Source organism: Lampetra fluviatilis, chromosome 61 (assembly GCF_964198595.1).
Source record: "Lampetra fluviatilis chromosome 61, kcLamFluv1.1, whole genome shotgun sequence".
NCBI classification, from domain to species: domain Eukaryota; kingdom Metazoa; phylum Chordata; class Hyperoartia; order Petromyzontiformes; family Petromyzontidae; genus Lampetra; species Lampetra fluviatilis.
This window is the reverse complement of record NC_136335.1, coordinates 2,311,493-2,337,018: the sequence shown is the minus strand read 5'-3', so window position 1 is coordinate 2,337,018 and position 25,526 is coordinate 2,311,493. Positions and strand designations below refer to the sequence as shown.

General features: G+C 53.0%; 1 protein-coding gene across 1 annotated transcript in view; it reads left to right on the top strand.

Annotated features, from left to right (window-relative positions):
- LOC144951233 (uncharacterized) overlaps window positions 1-25,526 on the top strand; it is a 50,482-nt gene that overhangs the window by 3,364 nt on the left and 21,592 nt on the right. Inside the window, exons 2-12 of the mRNA XM_078881382.1 lie at window positions 2,370-3,085; window positions 4,752-5,967; window positions 6,843-6,929; window positions 7,714-7,848; window positions 8,059-8,473; window positions 9,099-9,244; window positions 11,007-11,172; window positions 11,701-11,784; window positions 12,776-13,212; window positions 18,554-18,632; window positions 19,477-19,539. Of these exons, the coding sequence (XP_078737508.1) occupies window positions 2,538-3,085; window positions 4,752-5,967; window positions 6,843-6,929; window positions 7,714-7,848; window positions 8,059-8,473; window positions 9,099-9,244; window positions 11,007-11,172; window positions 11,701-11,784; window positions 12,776-13,212; window positions 18,554-18,632; window positions 19,477-19,539 (3,376 nt within the window). The 5' untranslated portion in view covers window positions 2,370-2,537. The remainder of the gene's footprint in view (window positions 1-2,369; window positions 3,086-4,751; window positions 5,968-6,842; window positions 6,930-7,713; window positions 7,849-8,058; window positions 8,474-9,098; window positions 9,245-11,006; window positions 11,173-11,700; window positions 11,785-12,775; window positions 13,213-18,553; window positions 18,633-19,476; window positions 19,540-25,526) is intronic.

Sequence of the window (25,526 nt, the reverse complement as noted above, 5' to 3'; positions counted from 1 at the left end):
GTGGGTCTCTGTGTGAGTCTATGGGTCTCTGTGTGAGTCTATGGGTCTCTGTGTGAGTCTATGGGTCTCTGTGTGGTGAGTCTATGGGTCTCTGTGTGAGTCTACGGGTCTCTGTGTGAGTCTACGGGTCTCTGTGTGAGTCTGTGGGTTTCTGTGTGAGTCTACGGGTCTCTGTGTGAGTCTATGGCCCTCTGTGTGAGTCTACGCGTCTCTGTGTGAGTCTATGGGTCTCTGTGTGAGTCTATTGGTCTCTGTGTGAGTCTGTGGGTCTCTGTGTGAGTCTATGGGTCTCTGTGTGAGTCTATGGGTCTCTGTGTGAGTCTATGGGTCTCTGTGTGAGTCTGTGGGTCTCTGTGTGAGTCACTGGTGTGTCATCTGGCCTGAGAACCCTGGTTCAATCGCAGCGGTCGCCTGTCACCCCGTGGCTTGTGACTCAGAATCTCTGCGCCTCTGACTCGGCCATCATGAACCACCAACCCCCCCCCCCCACTTCCCCACCCAGGTCACTCCTCCACCACCATCACCACATTTCCGTGTTATTCTTCAGCTAAATTTGCGTGTTTTTTATTACGCGCTTTCTATTAGCCCACTCTGTCTGTCTGTCGTTGTCGTTGTTGTCGTTGTATCCTGTTGGGCGATTTGTTTTTTGTAACGTTTGTTTTTTATAACGTTCTTAGCCCGTGCCTCTACTGGATTTTTGTGTTGACAAAGAGCTTTACAGACCATCGGATTTCCTCCTGCAGTTTAAGTAATTCTATTTCTACTGGATATGTGTTAACAAGAGCTTTACAGACCATCGGATTTCCTCCTGCAGTATAAATAATTCTAGATTTGAAGCTTTCGTGACTGCAAGGATTCATATTCTTAAGTTTTTTCGGTAAAGTCACGTAGGTAAAAATAAAAAATTAAGTAAAATAAAAATAAAGTAAAAATCACGACGTTTCGGAAGAAAATTAAAATTACTAAAAAATTTTTTTTTTACCTACGAATAAAAATACTTCTAATTCTACTGAACACGTGTTAACAAAGAGCTTGACAGCCCATCGGATTTTGGAGTGAGTCCGAGATGGCGGGGAGTCGGGTCACGGGTTCAGCGGTGAGGCAGACTGTGAGCTTCGCCAATGTGCAGGGAAATGATCCGTGAACCACGCACGCATTCCTACCGAGTGACGCACACACACACACAATGTTTTTCTTTCTCTACATGTTGAGTTTTAGTCGTTCGTACCATCACCCCCCCCGCTCCTCTGTCACACGGTCGGCTTACGTGCGGTGCGAAAGAAGTTTGACATACATACAGCGCTTTACACTACACTATACACTACACACTCACCACGCCATACACTACACTATGCACGAGTACAAACTACAGTGTACACTACACTATACACTACACTACACACTACACTATACACTACTATACTATACACTACACTATACACTACTACACTACACTATACACTACACTATACACTACACTATACACTACACTATACACTACTACACTACACTAGTACAAACTACAGTGTACACTACTATACACTACACTATACACTACACTATACACTACACTATACACTACACTATACACTACACTACTATACACTACACTATACACTACACACTCACCACGCCATACACTACACTATGCACGAGTACAAACTACAGTGTACACTACACTATACACTACACTATACACTACACTATACACTACTATACTATACACTACACTATACACTACACTATACACTACACTATACACTACTATACACTACACTATACACTACACTATACACTACACTATACACTACACTATACACTACTATACACTACACTATACACTACACTATACACTACACTATACACTACTATACACTACACTATACACTACACTATACACTACACTATACACTACACTATACACTACTATACACTACACTATACACTACTATACACTACACTATACACTACACTATACACTACACTATACACTACACTATACACTACTATACACTACACTATACACCAGAGGTGTGGACTCGAGTCATGTGACTTGGACTCGAGTCAGACTCGAGTCATGAATTTGATGACTTGCGACTCGACTTGGACTTGCATAACAATGACTTTGTCCCACCTATGAGATGTGGACTCGAGTCATGTGACTTGGACTCGAGTCAGACTCGAGTCATGAATTTGATGACTTGCGACTCGACTTGGACTTGCATAACAATGACTTTGTCCCACCTCTGCTATACACTACACTATACACTACACTATACACTACACTATACACTACACTATCATCACGCGGAAAATACCCGAGAGCTTCGTCATTGATCTTTGCTCTTTGCATTCCTTGCGTCGTGCAGCTCTGCGGTCTGAGAATGGAGCTGCGCGTGGAGGACACGGCAAGCCACACGGTGGAGGAGGAGGTGGAGCAGGAGATCTAGGGGGGGGGCCCCCTCGTGGAGGAGGAGGAGGAGGAGATCTAGGGGGGGGGCCCCCTCGTGGAGGAGGAGGAGCGGCTGATCTCTCTCATGGAGGAGGAGAAGAAGCAGAGCTCCAGGATGGTGGAGTGGCAGAGCCCCACGGCGGAGGTCAAGCATGGCCCCCTGACGGAGGTCAAGCGGGGCCCGCTGACGGAGGTCAAGCGGAGTCCCCGAACGGAGGTCAAACAGAGCCCCCTGACTGCTGACATCGAACAGAGCGAGGTCAAACAGAGCCCCCTGACGGAGGTCAAACAGAGCTCCCGAACGGAGGTCAAACAGAGCCCCCTGACGGAGGTGAAACAGAGCTCCCTGATGGAGGTCAAGCAGGGCCCCAGGATGAAGGTCAAACAGAGCCCCCAGACGGAGGTCAAACAGAGCCCCCCGACGGAGGTCAAGCAGGGCCCCCTGATGGAGGTGCTTGTACCCCTGGCGGAGGGCCTAGCCGTGGAGCGGCTGTACATCTCCGCGGAGCGTGAACTGCTGCAGAGGCTCAACACGGAGCTCCACGCTGGGGCCGCCAAGCTCGCTCAGGGGGCCTGGGCCACGTCACGGAGCAAGTGGCACCTCCGGGTGCTGGAGCGAGCACTCCAGGATGGGTGAGTTGTATCAGCATCATCATCATCAGCAGCAGCAGCAGCAGCATCAGCAGCAGCATCATCAGCAGCAGCAGCAGCAGCATCATCAGCAGCAGCAGCATCAGCAGCAGCATCATCAGCAGCAGCAGCGGCAGCAGCATCATCAGCAGCAGCAGCATCATCAGCATCAGCAGCAGCAGCATCATCATCAGCAGCATCATCAGCAGCAGCAGCAGCAGCATCATCAGCATCAGCAGCAGCATCATCAGCAGCATCATCAGCAGCAGCATCATCAGCAGCAGCAGCAACAGCAGCAGCATCATCATCATCATCAGCAGCATCATCAGCAGCAGCATCATCAGCAGCAGCATCATCAGCAGCAGCAGCAGCAGCATCATCATCATCATCAGCAGCAGCATCATCAGCAGCAGCAGCGGCAGCAGCAGCATCATCAGCAGCAGCATCATCAGCAGCAGCAGCATCATCATCAGCATCAGCAGCAGCATCATCATCATCATCAGCAGCAGCATCATCATCATCATCAGCAGCAGCATCATCAGCAGCAGCAGCAGCAGCATCATCATCAGCAGCAGCATCATCATCAGCAGCAGCATCATCAGCAGCAGCATCATCATCAGCAGCAGCAGCATCATCAGCATCAGCAGCAGCATCATCAGCAGCATCATCAGCAGCAGCATCATCAGCAGCAGCAGCAGCAACAGCAGCATCATCATCATCATCATCAGCAGCATCATCAGCAGCAGCAGCATCATCAGCAGCATCATCAGCAGCAGCAGCATCATCATCATCATCATCAGCAGCAGCATTATCAGCAGCAGCAGCATCATCAGCAGCAGCAGCATCATCAGCAGCAGCAGCAGCAGCAGCAGCAGCATCATCATCATCAGCAGCAGCATCATCATCAGCAGCAGCAGCATCATCAGCAGCATCATCAGCAGCAGCATCATCAGCAGCAGCAGCAGCAGCAGCAGCAGCATCATCATCATCATCAGCAGCATCATCAGCAGCAGCATCATCAGCAGCATCATCATCAGCATCATCAGCAGCAGCAGCAGCATCATCAGCAGCAGCAGCATGATCAGCAACTTAGATCAGCGATCTTCTTGGTTCTTTCGGTAAAGTCACGTAGAATGGAAATAATAAAATAATAAAAAGAAAATTTTTTGCTTTTATTATTTTATTATTTCCCTTCTACGTGACTTTACCGAAAGAACCAAGAAGATGAATCACTGCAGTCACGAAAGCTTTAAATCCTATTGTATTATAAAGGCGTAAAACACCTATTATTTCGATGTAAAGCTTTCGTGACTGCAGGGATTCATCTTCTTGGTTCTTTCGGTAAAGTCACGTAGAAGCGAAGTAATAAAATAAATAAAATAAAACATAATAAAAATAACTCTCACGACGTTTCGGCTGCTTGCGTTGTGGCCGAAACGTCGTGAGAATTGTATTTTATTATCTTTCATTTTTATTATTTTATTACTTCCCTTCTACGTGATGACTTTACCGAAAGAACCAAGAAGATGAAACACCTATTATTATTATTATAATTTCTGACAAAAAAACCCTCCCATGTCGCAGCTTGCTGACCTCTCGGAAACAACGAACTCCGCTAATTGTTTTCGCCCACGCGGTAACATCGACCCCCCGCCCTCCCGCCCCCCAGTCAAACGTTGACGCTGGAGTGCTACCAACGCGCCGTGTGCTTGGACGACTGCACCGCCACCTTCGTGGATGCCCACCACAGGCTCTCGTCGCTCACTCCGGCCTACGGACACTTCCTGTCCACTCTCCGCTCCCACCCCGAGCTTCTCGCCTCCTTCCTGACTCCGGCGTCGGCGTCTTCGTCGGCGTTGACCGACCCGGCACACGAGGAGCTCCTCCAGACGGCGTTCATGTCGCTCTACGGCTCGGCCCTCTTGCCCCGGGACCTGTCACTAGTCTCGCGCCTCTTGCTGGCGCTGCTCCGGCGGGAGGAGACGCGGGGCGGGCAACGCCGAGGTCGGTCAGCGTCGGCGGCGGCGGCATCGGCGGCGTCGTCGGCGGACACGACCGCGGAGGATCGCGGCCTTCGGATGTTCAAGATGCGAGCGGCACGGACGGCGGGGAACGCCGGGGAACGATCCGACGCCGACGACGACACGGACGACGACCGCCCGCCGGGACGGGAGGGGAAGGCCAGCGGCCGGGGGCCCGGTGATCTTGGCAAGCCATCGAGCGGCGGCGGCGGCGGCCAGTCGGGCGAGGAATCGGCGACGGCCGAGAGGGTCGCGGCGACGCGTCGCGGATCAAACCGCGGCGCTGGTGCCGTCGAATTCGCGCCGGGAGTCGCCGAGCTGTTTGCCGACCGCGGCGGCGGCGGCGGCGTTGCCAACGGGTGCCGCTCGCCGCTGTTCCTGGCGCTGCTGCGGACTCTGCTGGGCGAGCTCGTGGACGGCGTCGCGTTCCTGACGGCGGCGCTGCGCCCGCCCCTCGTCGCCCTCCTGGCCGACGTCGCCGAGATCGCCGAGATCGGCGATGACGACGACGCCGACGCCGTAGTCCCGGCGCTGGCGACGTGCGTCGACGGCGTGCTGCGATCGCTCGCCGACAATTCGTCCGCTTTCCCGGCGGGACTCCGGCGGATTCTGCGGGATGTTGGGGACGTCATCGCCGGGAACGCCGGGAACGCCGGGAACGCCGGGAACGCCGGGAACTCCGACGGGAACGCCGATGGGAACGCCGCCGGCGGGGGGTCGGTGGTGCGGCAACGGCGGCGACACGGCGCGTTGGCCGCGTTGCTGTTCGGCGAGTTTGTCGTGCCGGCCATCGTGACGCCCGATGTCTGGGGCATCGTTGACGCCGGCCTGGTGAGCGACGCGGCACGGACGGCGCTTCGTAAGGTGAGAGGGGGAGGACGATGATGATGATGACGATGATGATGATGATGACGATGATGATGATGACGACGATGATGATGATGACGATGATGATGACAATGATGACGATGATGATGACGATGACGATGATGATGATGACGATGACGATGACGATGATGATGATGACGATGACGACGATGACGATGATGATGATGACGATGACGATGATGACGATGATGATGATGACGACGATGATGATGATGACGATGATGATGATGATGATGACGATGATGATGATGATGACGATGACGACGATGACGATGATGACGACGACGATGATGACGACAATGATGATGATGATGACGACGATGATGATGACGATGATGACGATGAGGATGATGATGACGATGACGACAATGATGACGACGATGATGACGACGATGATGATAATTGTTTTGTTGTTCTTTGTTGCGGTCAGCGCTACGCTGCGCCACCAACCCCAGCGACGATTAATTATCTGAACCGGTCCCGGGCCTCCCCTATGTCGACTCAGCCTGAAATTAGTACCTGGTGCAGTACCCAGTAAACATCGCCACCGGGGAGACAAAGGCGGTCGGGCGTGGTGCTGGCTACCCACCTCCTCGTGTGTCGTTCCGGCCTTCATAGGTGCTCGCTAACTGCACTTGCCCCTACAGTCTGTTAAGGCTATACGGGGGATATTTGTCTTTGCGCGTGTGTGTGTGCGTGTGAGTGCGCGTGCGTGTGCGTGCGTGTGTGTGCGTGTGCGTGTGTGTGCGTGCGTGTGTGTGCGTGTGTGTGTGTGTGTGTGCGTGCGTGTGCGCGCGTGCGTGTGCGTGTGTGTGCGTGCGTGTGTGCGCGTGCGTGTGTGTGCGTGTCAGGTTGCCAACGCCGTTTTCAAGCTGTCCACCGTCGCAGCAGCTACGGAGGAGGGCCGCGTGGGCCACACGCTGTGCCACTTTGAGATGGTACGAGGGGGGGGGGGCGGAGGAAATTCGGCCCACGCCGATGCCGATAAATAAATGAAACATCATAAATATTTGTATTATTCCCCTTCTACGTGACTTCACCGAAAGAACCAAGAAGATAGATGGCCTCGTCCATGTGACCAACTGCCAAATCTCATGGTGGCCAACTGCCAAATCGCTGTCCGTTGGTGCTGACGTTAAGAAAAAACCGCCACTTTTTTCAAATTTTTTTGCTGTGGATTTCACACCTGATGACGATTGCTTGTGTTGCAGTGGAAACGTCGTGATAAGTTTTATTGTTTTACATTTTTATTATTTTATTATTTCCCTTCTACGTGACTTCACCGAACGAACCAAGAATACGACTCCCTGCAGTCACGAAAGCTTTAAATCGAAATTAAAAAATGACTTGTTATTGTTACGAATCATTATTAATAATTTCTATTAATAATAGTGAGCATTCCGAGTAATGATACTCAGTATTTTTCTTGGTTCTTTCGGTAAAGTCACGTAGAAGGGAAATAATAAAATAGTAAAAAATAAAACTTATTAAAATATTAATTGTTTTATTAATAATAATAAAATTAAAAGAATTAAATATATTTCCATGCTATTTTATTTTTCACTTCATTATTTCCCTTCTACGTGACTTTACCGAACGTACCAAGAATGCGACTCCCTGCACTCACGAAAGCTTTAAATCGAAATGTAACAATCCTGTGCGTACCTGCAGTAGCACGTCCACCTTGCGAGACTCTCCGAACGACGTCATTTCCTTCGGCAGGGCCGCCTGCGAGACTTTCTGGAAGACGTTCTGAGCGACCGCGGCAACTGGGAAACACCGACCGTCGCCTCCGGGGCCGAGGATCACCTCTGCAGGACCTCGGTGCTCATCACCATGAGTCAGCTGCTTGGCCTGGTAGGTGGTGGTGGACCACGGCCTCCGTCTGAACCTCTGTCCGGAGCAGCCCCGCTGAGTCTCGTGCGTGGAAGCTCCAAGCAAATGCCGCCGGGTTCACCATCGTGTGGTGGGGTAGTGAGGTGTAGGTAACCTCTTGCGGTCAAACCGCCCCTCACCCCCCCTCCCCTCCCCTCCCCTCCGTGGTTGGTCCGTCGCGCGTGGCGCCAGGTGGATTTCGCGTGGCTGGCGCTGGAGAGCGGTGGCGCCGCGGTCGCAGCAGCGGAGCCGGGCGACGACAGCGACGACGACGACGGCGTCGCGGCCGTCTGGAACGCTCTGCGCGGCCTGCCCAGGCGCCCGCCACTCCGCTCGCGATCGCCCAGTGCCGGCGCAGTTTCATCCTCTTCTCTGTCCCTTGCCGGCGGCGGTGGCGGCGGTGCTTCCACGCCACCAGAGAGGAGACGGGTCGGTAGCGGTGGTGGTGGTTCTACCCCGCCGGAGAGGAGACGCGGTGGAAGCAGCGGCAGCGGTGGTGGTTCTACGCCACCAGAGAGGAGACGCGGCGGCAGCGGCGGCGATGCCAAGATGAGTGGAACCTCACCGGGAGGAACGCCGTCGACCAAACGCCGGCTACTTTCGCTCGGTGAGGCCCTGGGGTCGTGGGGTCGGGGTGCTAATGGCCGTGTCGGAGACGCTGATCCCGGCACCGCTGGGCGCCTGGGTTGAAATCTGGTTCTATTTTGCTTGTAGCAAAATATGATAATTGTTATTTTTTTCATTTTATTTGGCAAAAAAACTGTATTGTGGTCAATGCAAACATGACTCCTTGTAAAAAAAGGTGTCAGTTTTGTTGCCAGATAGAAGGGTAAAATTTAACCCGTAAAAACAAAGTTTTTCACTATAAATCCTTTATATGCGTGGCGGCTAGAGTCCTCTCGTCCTCTGGCTTGAGATGGCTGCCACCTATGGGTCAGATGATTGCCTGCCACCATTAAAAAGTGTAACATTTTGGAAAAAAAAATTCACGAAAATCAATTGTCACGCACAACGAGTCTGTGTGCAAAATGTCAGCTCGATTGGATCACGGGAAGTGGGTTAAAAAACGACCGAAAGATTTGCACGGTCGTAAGCGCGCAAGCAAGCAAGCGAGTGAACTTAATATAAAGGATTAAAAAAAAAACTAATTATCACGACGATATTTTACCGACGCGTTCGCTCGCTCGCCCGCCCGCTCTCCGTGACGGCCGCGTGGTCCCCGCGTTGCGCAGGCAAGGCAAAGCACAAGCACTCCCTCGTGAGCCTGGTGCCCGCGGACCTCCGGGACGCGCCGATCGATCTGCTCGCCGAAGAAGTGCTCGTTGTGCCGCTGGAAGGCGCCACCGTCGCTACGCTCGGCATGAAGTCGGAGGCTCAGGTGTGTGAGTGTGTGAGTGTGTGTGTGATTGTGTGGGTGTGTGTGTGAGTGTGTGTGAGTGTGTGCGTGTGAGTGTGCGTGCGTGCGAGTGTGTGTGTGCGTGCGAGTGTGTGTGTGCGTGCGAGTGTGAGTGTGTGAGTGCGTGCGAGTGCGAGTGTGTGCGTGCGTGTGTGTGTGTGTGAGTGTGCGTGCGAGTGTGTGAGTGTGCGTGCGAGTGTGTGTGAGTGTGTGAGTGTGCGTGCGAGTGTGAGTGTGTGGGGAGCGGTAGTGCAGCGGTTAGCGCTACGCTTCTCTATGAACCCGGTGACCCGGGTTCGATTCACGGGTCACCGGGTTCGACTCAGCCTGAAACGAGTACCTGGTGCGGTGTGTAAACATCGCCACTGGGGTTGACAAAGGCGGTCGGGCGTGGTGCTAGCCACCCACCCCCTCGTGTACCGTTCCGGCCTTCATAGGTGCTCGCTAACAGCACTTGCCCCTACAGTCTGTTAAGGCTACACGGGGGATCTTTGTCGTCTGGCGATCGCCCCGACCCGCCGCTGTGCGTGTGGAATATTGCCGCGTGTCTTCCCTCCTTTCCTCCCTCGCTCTCTCTCTCTCTGCCTGTCCCTGCGCTCAGAGTTATTCGGCTGCCGACGAACATTTCCGCGCGATGATGAGGATGGTGGTGATGAGCCCACTTCGTTGAGCTATCATTTGTTGCGGCCTGGTCACTTCTGAAAAAAAAGAGCTTTTGTGGTCAATTGGGGCCTTGCCTGGTAAAATAACCGAAAAATTGTTCAGCTGTAGATTCATATTTGGGGTTTGCGTGTCTCTCTCTCTCTCTCCCCGTGGTCGCGTGGATTTTTCTCCGTCCGTGTGTCCATCCGTGTGTCCATCCCTGTGTTTGTATTGTTCTGTTTGTATTGTTCTGTTTGCTTTGTATTGTTGTGTTTGTATTGTTCTGTTTGTATTGTTGTGTTTGTATTGTTGTGTTTGTATTGTTCTGTTTGTATTGTTGTGTTTGTATTGTTGTGTTTGTATTGTTGTGTTTGTATTGCTGTGTTTGTATTGTTCTGTTTGTATTGTTCTGTTTGTATTGTTCTGATTGTATTGTTGTGTTTGTATTGTTGTGTTTGTATTGTTCTGTTTGTATTGTTCTGTTTGTATTGTTCTGTTTGTATTGTTCTGTTTGTATTGTTCTGTTTGTATTGTTCTGTTTGTATTGTTCTGTTTGCTTTGTATTGTTGTGTTTGTATTGTTGTGTTTGTATTGTTGTGTTTGTATTGTTGTGTTTGTATTGTTGTGTTTGTATTGTTCTGTTTGTATTGTTCTGTTTGTATTGTTGTGTTTGTATTGTTCTGTTTGTATTGTTGTGTTTGTATTGTTGTGTTTGTATTGTTCTGTTTGTATTGTTCTGTTTGTATTGTTCTGTTTGTATTGTTGTGTTTGTATTGTTCTGATTGTATTGTTGTGGTTGTATTGTTGTGTTTGTATTGTTCTGTTTGTATTGTTCTGTTTGTATTGTTCTGTTTGTATTGTTGTGTTTGTATTGTTCTGTTTGTATTGTTGTGTTTGTATTGTTCTGTTTGTATTGTTCTGTTTGTATTGTTCTGTTTGTATTGTTCTGTTTGTATTGTTGTGTTTGTATTGTTGTGTTTGTATTGTTCTGTTTGTATTGTTCTGTTTGCTTTGTCCATCCGTGTGTCCATCCGTGTGTCCATCTCGGGGCGGGAGGGGGGGTAGGACATCACCCTTCTGACTCCTCTGCCCCGTTGCGCAGATCCTGGCGGCTGAAGCGGCGAGCGAGGGGGCTACAGAGGAACGGCCGCGGGAACCCGGCGGGGAAGAGGAGACGTCGTCACGGGAGACGGAGCGGGAGGAGGAGATGGAGGAGGAGCTCCGGGAAGCGCCGGTGACCGGCAGCCAGAGCACGCTGAGCGACTCTGGTGATGAGCTTTTACACCGCGGTGGTGCGCCGTCTCGGTTGTATTGTTCTGTTTGTATTGTTCCATCTCGGTTGTATTGTTCTGTTTGTATTGTTCTGTTTATATTGTTGTGTTTGTATTGTTCTATCTCGGTTGTATTGTTCTGTTTGTATTGTTCCATCTTGGTTCTATTGTTCTGTTTGTATTGTTCTGTTTGTATTGTTGTGTTTGTATTGTTCTATCTTGGTTGTATTGTTCTGTTTGTATTGTTGTGTTTGTATTGTTCCATCGCGGTTTTATTGTTCTGTTTGTATTGTTCAGTTTGTATTGTTCTGTTTGCATTGTTCTGGTTGTATTGTTCTGTTTGTATTGTTATGTCTGCTTTGTATTGTTCTGTTTGTATTGTTGTGTTTGTATTGTTCCATCTTGGTTGTATTGTTCCGTCTCGTTTGTATTGTTCTATTTTCTATTGTTCTGTTTGTATTGTTCCGTCTCGTTTGTATTGTGTACGATGAGACACGCTGACTCACCTGTGCCATCGTTCGCCAGGTGTGAGTGGCGTGTCGAGCTCAGAGGTCAGCGATGCGAGGTCGGAGATCAGCACCGGGGATCTGAATGCAGGAAAGAATCTTGGTAAGTCGCTGAGTGGAATCTCTGTCATCTTCATCATCTTCACCTTCGTCATCATCAGCAGCACGACCAGCAGCATCATCGCCAGCAAACAACAGCATTATCGATCTTGCATGGAGCCCCAGGCCGAGGGAGATTGACAGTTCTTTTGTGTTTCTTCCATTTGAGAATAATCGCACTAACTGTTGTCACCTTCTCACCAAGCTGCTTGGCGATGGTCTTGTAGCCCATTCCAGCCTTGTGTAGGTCTACAATCTTGTCCCTGACATCCTTGGAGAGCTCTTTGGTCTTGGCCATGGTGGAGAGTTTGGAATCTGATTGATTGATTGCTTCTGTGAACAGGTGTCTTTTATACAGGTAACGAGCTGAGATTAGGAGCACACTCTTAAAGAGAGTGCTCCTAATCTCAGCTTGTTACCTGTATAAAAGACACCTGGGAGCCAGAAATCTTTCTGATTGAGAGGGGGTCAAATACTTATTTCCCTCATTAAAATGCAAATTAATCTATAACATTTTTGACGTGCGTTTTTCTGGATTTTGTTGTTGTTATTCTGTCTCTCACTGTTCAAATAAACCTACCATTGAAATTATAGACTGATCATTTCTTTGTCAGTGGGGCAAATGTACAAAATCAGCAGGGGATCAAGTACTTTTTTCCCTCACTGTATGAAGGGGGCTTTTCACTGTATTGGTTTTTAAATCCTTTATATTAAGTTCAATTGCTTGCTTGCTTAGGACCGTGCAAATCTTTCGGTCGTTTTTTAACCCACTTCCCGTGATCCAATCGAGCTGACATTTTGCACACAGACTCGTTGGACAAAAATATTATATTTAATTACCAAATGCTTAATGCTGCCATGCAATCATCTGACCCATAGGTGGCAGCCATCTCAAGCCAGAGGACGAGAGGACTCTAGCCGCCACACGTATAAAGGATTTAGAGTGAAAAACTTTGTTTTTACGGGTTATACTTGTTTTCCTTTCCCTCCATCAGCAACGAGGCCTCTCCGCGTCTGCTCGGCTCCGGTCATGCGACCGTCGACGAGGTTGAAGCTCTTCGACGAGGGACAATCGTCGTCGTCGTCGCCGCATTCCACCCGTGACCACGACCCCTCCTCGTCCGACGTTCCGACACCCACCCCCTCCTCCTCCTCCTCCTCCGCCGTGACGCGGCGAGCCGTGAGCGACGCGAGCTGGAACCGGCCGGGGAACCGGACCGCGATGTTCGTCGACCCGGAGGCGATGCTGCTCCTGGTTTCCGGAGCGCCCGGAGCGGCCGGGACGGCTGTCATCGCCGCCGCCGCGTCGTCCGCTCCGCGTGCCGCTCCGGGTCTCCCCGAGCTGTCGCGCTCTCCAGAATCCATCCCGGACCTCGGGGACTTCACGCTGCTCACGTTGGAGGATTCCGGGAAATCGACGTCCTCCGAGCAGGTTTTTTTTTTTTTTTTTTTTTTTTTTTTTTTTTTTTTTTTTTTTTTTTCCCCCCGCCCTTTGCAAACGCTACCGTTGTCGAACCGTAGCCAAGCAACGCGACTGAAACGTACAACGGCCAGGGCTCGAGGTGGGAACGATGGTGGCTTGCAGGGCCGGAGCGACTTTCCCGGGGGAACACAGAACGACCCGGATGTTTGTCTCCAGGCTCTTGTCTCTCTCTCTCTGCGCGGCTTGTCTCTTGCCCCAGATTTCGACGCGGTTGACTTTTTTTTCGGGCCCCCCCCCCCCCCCCATTTCTTTTTTCGACGTTTATTTTGTTTCCGCTGAAGCCGGGGGCGCCCCTCGCTTTCGCCAACGGGAACCCCCCCCCCCCTCCCGACGTCCGTCGTTCCGCGTGCCTGCCTACCTGCCTGCCGGTTCAACGCTGAAGTCGAACTCGTTTCACCGACCGTCCCAACGACCGACCGACTGACTAAACATTTCTTAAAAACCTGCGCCGCATCCATGAACGAATTGGCGATTCGGATTCAATTCTGGCACTAATTGCCGCTTTCGATCGGACAGGCAATCGGCCCCGGCTCGTGTGTTAAACGGCTCGTGGTCGTTTGCGGAGCGGGTAGAGAGGGTGGGGGGGTGTGGGGAGGTGGGGGAGCGGGGGGTGGGTGGCTGCCGTCGATTCGTCTGCATTGGCGAGGAGCAAAATCGGCCCCCACCCCCATCCCCCCCCATCGCCCACGCGCGACGCTTCACCGTGACGGATTGACCGGCGATCGTTTTCCCAGACACCCGTGCGCCTGTAATGCTTTGAGCCACACGGAATGTCCCACAGAAGTAGACATCACAGATCTACCTCTGAGATCACTTCTTCTTCAAGTGATGCTTTGAGCCACACGGAATGTCCCACAGAAGCGGACTTCACAGATCTACCTCTGAGGTTCCTTATTCTTCGAGTGATGCTTTGGGCCACACGGAATGTCCCACAGAAGCGGACTTCACAGATCTACCTCTGAGGTTCCTTATTCTTCGAGTGATGCTTTGGGCCACACGGAATGTCCCACAGAAGCGGATTTCACAGACCTGCCTCTGATATCACTTCTTCAAGTGATGCTTTGGGTCACACGGAATGTCCCACAGAAGTGGACATCACAGACTTACCTCTGATATCCCTTCTTCTTCAAGTGATGCTTTGGGCCACACGGAATGTTGCCACAGAAGCGGACTTCACAGATCTACCTCTGAGATCACTTCTTCTTCAAGTGATGCTTTGAGCCACACAGAATGTCCCACAGAAGTAGACATCACAGACCTACCTCTGATATCCCTTCTTCTTCATGTGATGCTTGGATCCGCTCAGAGCAACCCACGGATATCGCAGAGAGATCACCGAGGTACCTTTCCTCTCAGTGACGCTCTGGTCTCCTCCTTCTGCAAGGGACCTCTGCTCCACACACACCAGAGAGAATTCTTCATGAAACGTGTTCCCGGCCAATAGCAAGGCGTCGTTTCCTCCACGTGGAGGAGTGACGTTCGTGTGTGTGTTGTATGTATTATGGGGAGCGGTGGTGCAGCGGTTAGCGCTATGCTGCGCTATGAACCCGGCGACCCGCGTTCGATTCCCGCTCACGGCCAACACCAGTGACGATTATCTGAACCGGTCCTGGGAGTCTATGGGCAGTGTTGAGTCTATGGGTAGTGTTGAGCCTGTGGGCAGTGTTGAGCCTGTGGGCAGTGTTGAGTCTATGGGTAGTGTTGAGTCTATGGGTAGTGTTGAGCCTGTGGGCAGTGTTGAGTCTATGGGCAGTGTTGAGTCTATGGGTAGTGTTGAGCCTGTGGGCAGTGTTGAGTCTATGGGTAGTGTTGAGTCTATGGGTAGTGTTGAGCCTGTGGGCAGTGTTGAGCCTGTGGGCAGTGTTGAGTCTATGGGCAGTGTTGAGTCTATGGGCAGTGTTGAGCCTGTGGGCAGTGTTGAGTCTATGGGTAGTGTTGAGTCTATGGGTAGTGTTGAGCCTGTGGGCAGTGTTGAGTCTATGGGCAGTGTTGAGTCTATGGGCAGTGTTGAGTCTATGGGCAGTGTTGAGTCTATGGGTAGTGTTGAGTCTATGGGTAGTGTTGAGTCTATGGGTAGTGTTGAGTCTATGGGCAGTGTTGAGTCTATGGGTAGTGTTGAGTCTATGGGTAGTGTTGAGTCTATGGGTAGTGTTGAGTCTATGGGCGGTGCTGAGTCTATGGGTAGTGTTGAGTCTATGGGTAGTGTTGAGTCTATGAGCAGTGTTGAGGATATGGGCAGTGTTAGTCTATGGGTAGTGTTGAGTCTATGGGCAGTGTTGAGTCTATGGGCAGTGTTGAGTCTTTGGGCGGTGTTGAGTCTATGGGTAGTGTTGAGTCTGTGGGCAGTGTTGAGTCTTTGGGCAGTGTTGAGTCTATGGGCAGTGTTGAGTCTGTGGGCAGTGTTGAGTCTTTGGGCGGTGTTGAGTCTATGGGCAGTGTTGAGTCTATGGGCAGTGTTGAGTCTGTGGGTAGTGTTGAGTCTATGGGTAGTGTTGAGTCTATGGGTAGTGTTGAGTCTATGGGCAGTGTTGAGTCTGTGGGTAGTGTTGAGTCTATGGGCAGTGTTGAGTCTGTGGGTAGTGTTGAGTCTATGGGTAGTGTTGAGTCTATGGGCAGTGTTGAGTCTATGGTGCAGTGTTGAGTCTATGGTGCAGTGCTGAGTCTATGGGCAGTGTTGAGTCTATGGGCAGTGTTGAGTCTATGGGCAGTGTTGAGTCTATGGTGCAGTGCTGAGTCTATGGGCAGTGTTGAGTCTATGGGCAGTGTTGAGTCTATGGGCAGTGTTGAGTCTATGGGCAGTGTTGAGTCTATGGGCGGTGCTGAGTCTATGGGCGGTGTTGAGTCTATGGGCAGTGTTGAGTCTATGGGCAGTGTTGAGTCTATGGGCAGTGTTGAGTCTATGGGCAGTGTTGAGTCTATGGGCAGTGTTGAGTCTATGGGCAGTGTTGAGTCTATGGGCGGTGCTGAGTCTATGGGCAGTGTTGAGTCTATGGGCAGTGTTGAGTCTATGGGCAGTGTTGAGTCTATGGGCAGTGTTGAGTCTATGGGCAGTGTTGAGTCTATGGGCAGTGCTGAGTCTATGGGCAGTGTTGAGTCTATGGGCAGTGTTGAGTCTATGGGCAGTGTTGAGTCTATGGGCAGTGCTGAGTCTATGGGCAGTGTTGAGTCTATGGGCAGTGCTGAGTCTATGGGCAGTGTTGAGTCTGTGGGTAGTGTTGAGTCTATGGGCAGTGTTGAGTCTATGGGCAGTGTTGAGTCTATGGGCAGTGCTGAGTCTATGGGCAGTGTTGAGTCTATGGGTAGTGTTGAGTCTATGGGCAGTGTTGAGTCTGTGGGTAGTGTTGAGTCTATGGGCAGTGTTGAGTCTGTGGGTAGTGTTGAGTCTATGGGTAGTGTTGAGTCTATGGGCAGTGTTGAGTCTATGGTGCAGTGTTGAGTCTATGGTGCAGTGCTGAGTCTATGGGCAGTGTTGAGTCTATGGGCAGTGTTGAGTCTATGGGCAGTGTTGAGTCTATGGTGCAGTGCTGAGTCTATGGGCAGTGTTGAGTCTATGGGCAGTGTTGAGTCTATGGGCAGTGTTGAGTCTATGGGCAGTGTTGAGTCTATGGGCGGTGCTGAGTCTATGGGCAGTGTTGAGTCTATGGGCAGTGTTGAGTCTATGGGCAGTGTTGAGTCTATGGGCAGTGTTGAGTCTATGGGCAGTGTTGAGTCTATGGGCAGTGTTGAGTCTATGGGCAGTGTTGAGTCTATGGGCGGTGCTGAGTCTATGGGCAGTGTTGAGTCTATGGGCAGTGTTGAGTCTATGGGCAGTGTTGAGTCTATGGGCAGTGTTGAGTCTATGGGCAGTGTTGAGTCTATGGGCAGTGCTGAGTCTATGGGCAGTGTTGAGTCTATGGGCAGTGTTGAGTCTATGGGCAGTGTTGAGTCTATGGGCAGTGCTGAGTCTATGGGCAGTGTTGAGTCTATGGGCAGTGCTGAGTCTATGGGCAGTGTTGAGTCTATGGGCAGTGTTGAGTCTATGGGTAGTGTTGAGTCTATGGGTAGTGTTGAGTCTATGGGCAGTGTTGAGTCTATGGGCAGTGTTGAGTCTATGGGCAGTGTTGAGTCTATGGGCAGTGTTGAGTCTATGGGCAGTGTTGAGTCTATGGGCAGTGTTGAGTCTATGGGCAGTGTTGAGTCTATGGGCAGTGCTGAGTCTATGGGCAGTGTTGAGTCTATGGGCAGTGTTGAGTCTATGGGCAGTGTTGAGTCTATGGGCAGTGTTGAGTCTATGGGCGGTGCTGAGTCTATGGGCAGTGTTGAGTCTATGGGCAGTGTTGAGTCTATGGGCAGTGTTGAGTCTATGGGCAGTGTTGAGTCTATGGGCAGTGTTGAGTCTATGGGCAGTGTTGAGTCTATGGGTAGTGTTGAGTCTATGGGCAGTGTTGAGTCTATGGGCGGTGCTGAGTCTATGGGCAGTGTTGAGTCTATGGGCAGTGTTGAGTCTATGGGCAGTGTTGAGTCTATGGGCAGTGTTGAGTCTATGGGCAGTGTTGAGTCTATGGGCAGTGTTGAGTCTATGGGTAGTGTAGTGTTGAGTCTGTGGGCAGTGCTGAGTCTATGGGCAGTTTTAGTCTATGGGCAGTGTTGAGTCTGTGGGCAGTGTTGAGTCTATGGGTAGTGTAGTGTTGAGTCTGTGGGCAGTGTTGATTCTATGTGCAGTGTTGAGTCTATGGGCAGTGCTGAGTCTATGGGCAGTGTTGAGTCTATGGGCAGTGTTGAGTCTATGGGCAGTGTTGAGTCTATGGGCAGTGTTGAGTCTATGGGCAGTGTTGAGTCTATGTGTAGTGTTGAGTCTATGGGCAGTGTTGAGTCTATGGGCAGTGTTGAGTCTATGGGCAGTGCTGAGTCTATGTGCAGTGTTGAGTCTATGGGCAGTGCTGAGTCTATGTGCAGTGTTGAGTCTATGGGTAGTGTTGAGTCTATGGGTAGTGTAGTGTTGATTCTATGTGTAGTGTTGAGTCTATGGGCAGTGTTGAGTCTATGGGTAGTGTTGAGTCTATGGGTAGTGTAGTGTTGATTCTATGTGTAGTGTTGAGTCTATGTGCAGTGCTGAGTCTATGTGCAGTGTTGAGTCTATGTGCAGTGTTGAGTCTATGGGTAGTGTAGTGTTGATTCTATGTGTAGTGTTGAGTCTATGGGCAGTGTTGAGTCTATGGGTAGTGTTGAGTCTCTGGGTAATGTTGAGTCTATGGGCAGTGTTGATTCTATGTACAGCGAACTGACCCTTATTGCTCTCGCTTCGACGCAGGAGGATCGCGCGGCCACCGATGACGAGAAGCTGGAGAAGTCCAGGCCCTGGTGGAAGAAAATCTCCTCGAAGCCGAAAGGTGAACTGCAAACTACGGCGTCGGCGTTCATCCCCTCCCGGCTGCACCGCTGTCGGCGTAGCGACGTCGTCGCGAGACGCGGGGACCGCCCAGGAGCCTCCGTGCTCTTAGAGAGTGGCCCGTGGAAGTGTGTATCACAGAGCTAGTGTCTGAGGTCGACCCTTCTGCGGGTGACGCTCCGGTCCGCACAGAGTGGCCCGTGGAAGTGTGTATCACAGAGCTAGTGTCTGAGGTCGACCTTCTGCGGGTGACGCTCCGGTCCGCACAGAGCGGCCCGTGGAAGTGTGTATCACAGAGCTGGTGTCTGAGGGCAGTACTTTTTCACCGGGTCCTCCGGTATTCCCCCTCCACGTTTAGAAGCGACGTCATGCGTTATTTGGATGCTGCTGTAGATTTGTACGCAATGACGACGATGACGATGATGACGATGATGATGATGACGACGATGACGTTGAGGACGATGATGATGTTGACGATGATGATGACGACGATGACGATGATGATGATGACGATGACGATGATGACGTTGATGATGACGATGACGACGACGATGACGATGACGTTGAGGACGATGATGATGATGACGATGTTGATGGCGATGACGATGATGACGACGATGATGACGACGATGATGACGATGACGATCCACCACTTGGTGGAGCTGCTATAATTTGTGTTGTCAGCGTCGCCACTCACAACGTAGCAACTCAGTGGCGCCTTAACCTGGTAACATAAAAATGAAGTTTAATTTGTTTCTGATGTTTTCTGGTTTCATTTGCCGGTGGTGGCTACGTTCTCTCTCTCTTTCTCTCTCTTTCTCTCTCTCGGTACTTTGTCCGTCCAGGGTCGAGCGGCTCCAAAAAGAAGGAAAAGCCGGTATCTCCCGCAAAGGTCGCCGTGCCCGTCGGTGAGGTCGCACACACACGCACGCACACACACACACACTCACGCACACACACACACACACTCACGCACACACTCGCGCACGCACACACACACGCACACACACACACTCACGCACACACTCGTGCACACACACACGCACACACACACGCACACACACGCGCGCACACGCACGCACACGCACGCACACACACGCACACGCATACACGCACACACACGCACACACGCGCACGCGCACACACACTCACGCACACACACACACGCACACGCATACACGCACACACACGCACACACGCGCACGCGCACACACACTCACGCACACACACTCACGCACACACACACACGCACACACACTCACGCACACACACAACAACAACAACAACAACCGCCATTCGCCACTAAGTGGCGGTGACGTCACCACGACGCTTGTGCCAGGCCATGTGCACCTTGAGGCCACGTGAAGTGTCGAACGCCCGCTGGCTGGAGGTCACGGGGCAGACCCAGGTGCCACGGGTCGACTGACCGAGATGACCGAGATGACTGGCTGATGCACCACCTGTGCCCCCTACTGTGCCAACTTGCTGTGCTTTAGCCACCCGGTGCTCCGCTCGTTGTTGTGAGCGTCGCTCCTCCGCCCTCCGTTGTTGTTGGAGGGCGACTGCCTCCAACTGCCCAGTAGCGTCCTTCACGAGCCTCCTCCACTGAGGCCGATCTTGACACCGCTGGTACCAGTCATCGGCAAGTCCACTCAGCTCCACGTCCTCCTGTACCACATCACTCCATCTCTTCTCTAGCCCGTGCCGCGCCCGTTTAGCCCCCTCGATCCGGCCGAACAAAAGCTGTTTAGGCATGCGGTGGCTGGGCATGCGGGCTACATGACCCAGCCAACGCAGCCTTGCCTGCCGGAGGAGCTCACTGATGGGACTTTGCCCAGATCTTTCAAGGACTTGTGAGCTCCTCACACAATCCAGCCTGGTTAAACCCAGGATGGATCGTAGGCAGGCCAGCCTAAATGTTTCCAACCGGCGAAGATGCTCCACTAGGGGGGTCCACGTTTCGCAAGCGTAGAGAAGGGAGGGAATGACCGTGGCCGAGAAGACCTGAAGCTTCGTGCGGAGCGACAGACCAGGTAGCTTCCACACAGCGTTACGCAACCGATGAAAAGATATTGCCGCTCGACTGATTCGGAGTGAGACCTCTGCTGATAAACTGGAGCCGGTCATAAGCACACTGCCCAGGTATGGGAAACTCTCCACTCTCTCCACAACTGCCCCATCACCGATTGGGAGTTGTGGGGGTGGAGTGCCCGATGGTACAAAATACCCAGGCAGGTGCTTAGTTTTGGTGGGGCTGATGGTAAGGCCCCACCTCTTAGTGGCACGCTCCAGTCTCAGCAGCAGCGTCTCCAACTCCTCTTCTGAATGAGCAGCTATTACCAAATCATCGGCATACATAACGTGGTTGACCAATAGGGAGCCATCTCTTGATCGCACCCGGGCGTCGATCAGTCACATACACACGCACACACACACACACGCACACACACGCGCACACACACACGCACACACACTCACGCAAACACACACACACACACACACTCACACGCGCACACACACACGCACACACACTCACACACACACGCACACGCACACACACACACGCACACACACGCGCACACACGCACACGCATGCGCACACACACGCACACACACGCATGCACACACACGCGCACGCACACGCACACACTCGCACGCGCATGTGCACGCGCACGCACGCACACACTCACACGCGCATGCGCACGCGCGCACACACGCACACACGCATGCGCACACACACACACACACGCACACAGTCACACACACACGCACACACTCGCACACACTCGCACACTCACACGCACACACGCACACACACTCACTCACTCACGCACACACGCACACACACGCACACACACACACGCACACACTCACGCACACACGCACACACACACGCACACACACTCACTCACTCACGCACACACTCACGCACACACGCACACACACGCACACACACACACGCACACACTCGCGTGCCGGTGACGTGTCGCCCTCCGTATCGTCACGGCCATCCTTGAACACACGCCCCCCTCCCCCTCCCCCAGCTGCCGCCGTGCTAAAGACCTCGTCAACAAACGACGACAACAACAACAATCCCCACGCCAATTCTTTTGCCGCTGTGACGGACGATCTTGAGATTTGACAGCGAAGGGGTTGGGGGGCGGGGGTTCGACAGATGAATGTGTGTATGTGTGTGTGCGTGTGTGTGTCTGTGTGTGTGTCTGTGTGTGTGTGGGTGTGTGTGCGTGTGTGTGTCTGTGTGTGTATGTGTGTATGTGTGTGTGCGTGTGTGTGTCTGTGTGCGTGTGTGTGTCTGTGTGGGTGTGTGTGCGTGTGTGTGTCTGTGTTAGTGTAGCGGTTAGCGCGCTGCGCTATGAACCCAACGACCCGAGTTCGATTCCCGCTCACGGCTAACACCAGTGACGATTATCTGAACCGGTCCTGGGCCTCCCCTAGGTCGACTCAGCCTTAAATGAGTACCTGGTGCGGTGTGTAAACATCGCCACTGGGGAGACAAAGGCGGTCGGGCGTGGCGCTGGCCACCCACCCCCTCGTGTACCGTTCCGGCCTTCATAGGTGCTCGCTAACAGCACTTGCCCCTACAGTCTGTTAAGGCTATACGGGGGATCTTTGTCTTTGTATGTGTGTATGTGTGTGTGCGTGTGTGTGTCTGTGTGCGTGCGTGTGTGTGTGTGTCTGTGTGCGTGTGTGTGCGTGTGTGTGCGTGTGTGTGCGTGTGTTTGTGTGCGTGTCGCGCTATCGACAGAACAGGCCGTCGGTATGTGTCATCATCAGCGGTGCGTCTGTGCATGCGTGTGTGTCTGTGCGTGCGTGTGTGTGTCTGTGCGTGCGTGTGTGTGTCTGTGCATGCGTGCGTGCGTGCGTGTGTGTCTGTGCGTGTGTGCGGCGGTGTAGTGGTTAGCGCTACGCTGCGCTACAAACCCGGCGACCCGAGTTCCATTCCCGCTCACGGCCAACACCAGTGACGACTATCTAAACCGGTCCTGGGCCTCCCCCAGGTCGACTCAGCCTCAAACGAGTACCTGGTGCGGTGTGTAGTAATCACCGCCACTGGGGAGACAAAGGCGGCCGGGCGTGGTGCTGGCCACCCACCCCCTCGTGTGCCGTGCCGGCCTTCATAGGTGCTCGCTAACAGCACTTGCCCCGACAGTCTGCTAAGTCTATTCGGGGGATCTTTGTCACTGTTGTCGACCACTCATTGCTCGCTTAACGACAGCAGATGCAAAGGCCAGCTCCTTAATTTCTAGCCTGACGGTTGTCGGGTCGGGGTGGATCGGTATTTGACATCGGGGCAGCCCCTGGCGACCTCGGGAACAGGATTGGAATCATCGATCCGGTTTGCCTGATGCGTGTGGTGGCTGGGTGAGGCCCGGGGAGATGTTGACTACCTCGCCTGGTGTGCAGGAGGTCGTGGGTTCGATCCCGACCCTGATGCCTGCTGCTGCTGTATATTTGGAGTTTGCGTGTCTCTCTCTCTCTCATCATCATGGTGGCTAGGAGATGTTAACTACGTCGCCTGGTGTGCAGGAGGTCGTGGACTCGATCCCGACCCTGATGCCTGCTGCTGCTGTATATTTGGAGTTTGCGTGTCTCTCTCTCTCTCATCATCACGGTGGCTAGGAGATGTTGACTACCTCACTTGGTGTGCAGGAGGTCGTCGGGTCGATCCCGACCCTGACGCCTGCTTATTTGCTGTTTAAGGCGTCGCTCCCTCTCTCTCTCTCCCCGTGGTCGCGTGACTCTCGCACAGAGACCCGTAGACTCGCACAGAGACCCGTAGACTCGCACAGAGACCCGTAGACTCGCACAGAGACCCGTAGACTCGCACAGAGACCCGTAGACTCGCACAGAGACCCGTAGACTCGCACAGAGACCCGTAGACTCGCACAGAGACCCGTAGACTCGCACAGAGACCCGTAGACTCGCACAGAGACCCGTAGACTCGCACAGAGACCCGTAGACGCGCACAGAGACCCGTAGACTCGCACAGAGACCCGTAGACTCGCACAGAGACCCGTAGACTCTCACAGAGACCCGTAGACTCGCACAGAGACCCGTAGACGCGCACAGAGACCCGTAGACTCGCACAGAGACCCGTAGACTCGCACAGAGACCCGTAGACTCGCACAGAGACCCGTAGACTCGCACAGAGACCCGTAGACGCGCACAGAGACCCGTAGACTCACACAGAGACCCGTAGACTCGCACAGAGACCCGTAGACTCACACAGAGACCCGTAGACTCGCACAGAGACCCACAGACTCGCACAGAGATCCACAGACTCGCACAGAGACCCGTAGACTCACACAGAGACCCGTAGACTCGCACAGAGACCCGTAGACTCGCACAGAGACCCGTAGACGCGCACAGAGACCCGTAGACTCGCACAGAGACCCGTAGACTCGCACAGAGACCCGTAGACTCGCACAGAGACCCGTAGACTCGCACAGAGACCCGTAGACACGCACAGAGACCCGTAGACTCGCACAGAGACCCGTAGACTCGCACAGAGACCCGTAGACTCGCACAGAGACCCGTAGACTCGCACAGAGACCCGTAGACTCGCACAGAGACCCACAGACTCGCACAGAGACCCGTAGACTCACACAGAGACCCGTAGACTCGCACAGAGACCCGTAGACTCACACAGAGACCCGTAGACTCGCACAGAGACCCACAGACTCGCACAGAGATCCACAGACTCGCACAGAGACCCGTAGACTCACACAGAGACCCGTAGACTCGCACAGAGACCCGTAGACGCGCACAGAGACCCGTAGACTCGCACAGAGACCCGTAGACTCGCACAGAGACCCGTAGACTCACAGAGACCCGTAGACTCGCACAGAGACCCGTAGACTCGCACAGAGACCCGTAGACTCGCACAGAGACCCGTAGACGCGCACAGAGACCCGTAGACTCGCACAGAGACCCGTAGACTCGCACAGAGACCCGTAGACTCGCACAGAGACCCGTAGACTCGCACAGAGACCCGTAGACGCGCACAGAGACCCGTAGACTCGCACAGAGACCCGTAGACTCGCACAGAGACCCACAGACTCGCACAGAGACCCGTAGACTCGCACAGAGACCCACAGACTCGCACAGAGACCCGTAGACGCGCACAGAGACCCGTAGACTCGCACAGAGACCCGTAGACGCGCACAGAGACCCGTAGACTCGCACAGAGACCCGTAGACTCGCACAGAGACCCGTAGACTCGCACAGAGACCCGTAGACTCGCACAGAGACCCGTAGACTCGCACAGAGACCCGTAGACTCGCACAGAGACCCGTAGACTCGCACAGAGACCCGTAGACGCGCACAGAGACCCGTAGACTCGCACAGAGACCCGTAGACTCGCACAGAGACCCGTAGACTCGCACAGAGACCCGTAGACTCGCACAGAGACCCGTAGACTCGCACAGAGACCCGTAGACTCGCACAGAGACCCGTAGACTCGCACAGAGACCCGTAGACTCGCACAGAGACCCGTAGACTCGCACAGAGACCCGTAGACTCGCACAGAGACCCGTAGACTCGCACAGAGACCCGTAGACTCGCACAGAGACCCGTAGACTCGCACAGAGACCCGTAGACTCACAGAGACCCGTAGACTCGCACAGAGACCCGTAGACTCACAGAGACCCGTAGACTCGCACAGAGAGCCGTAGACTCGCACAGAGACCCGTAGACTCGCACAGAGACCCGTAGACTCACAGAGACCCGTAGACTCGCACAGAGACCCGTAGACGCGCACAGAGACCCGTAGACTCGCACAGAGACCCGTAGACTCGCACAGAGACCCGTAGACTCGCACAGAGACCCGTAGACTCGCACAGAGACCCGTAGACGCGCACAGAGACCCGTAGAC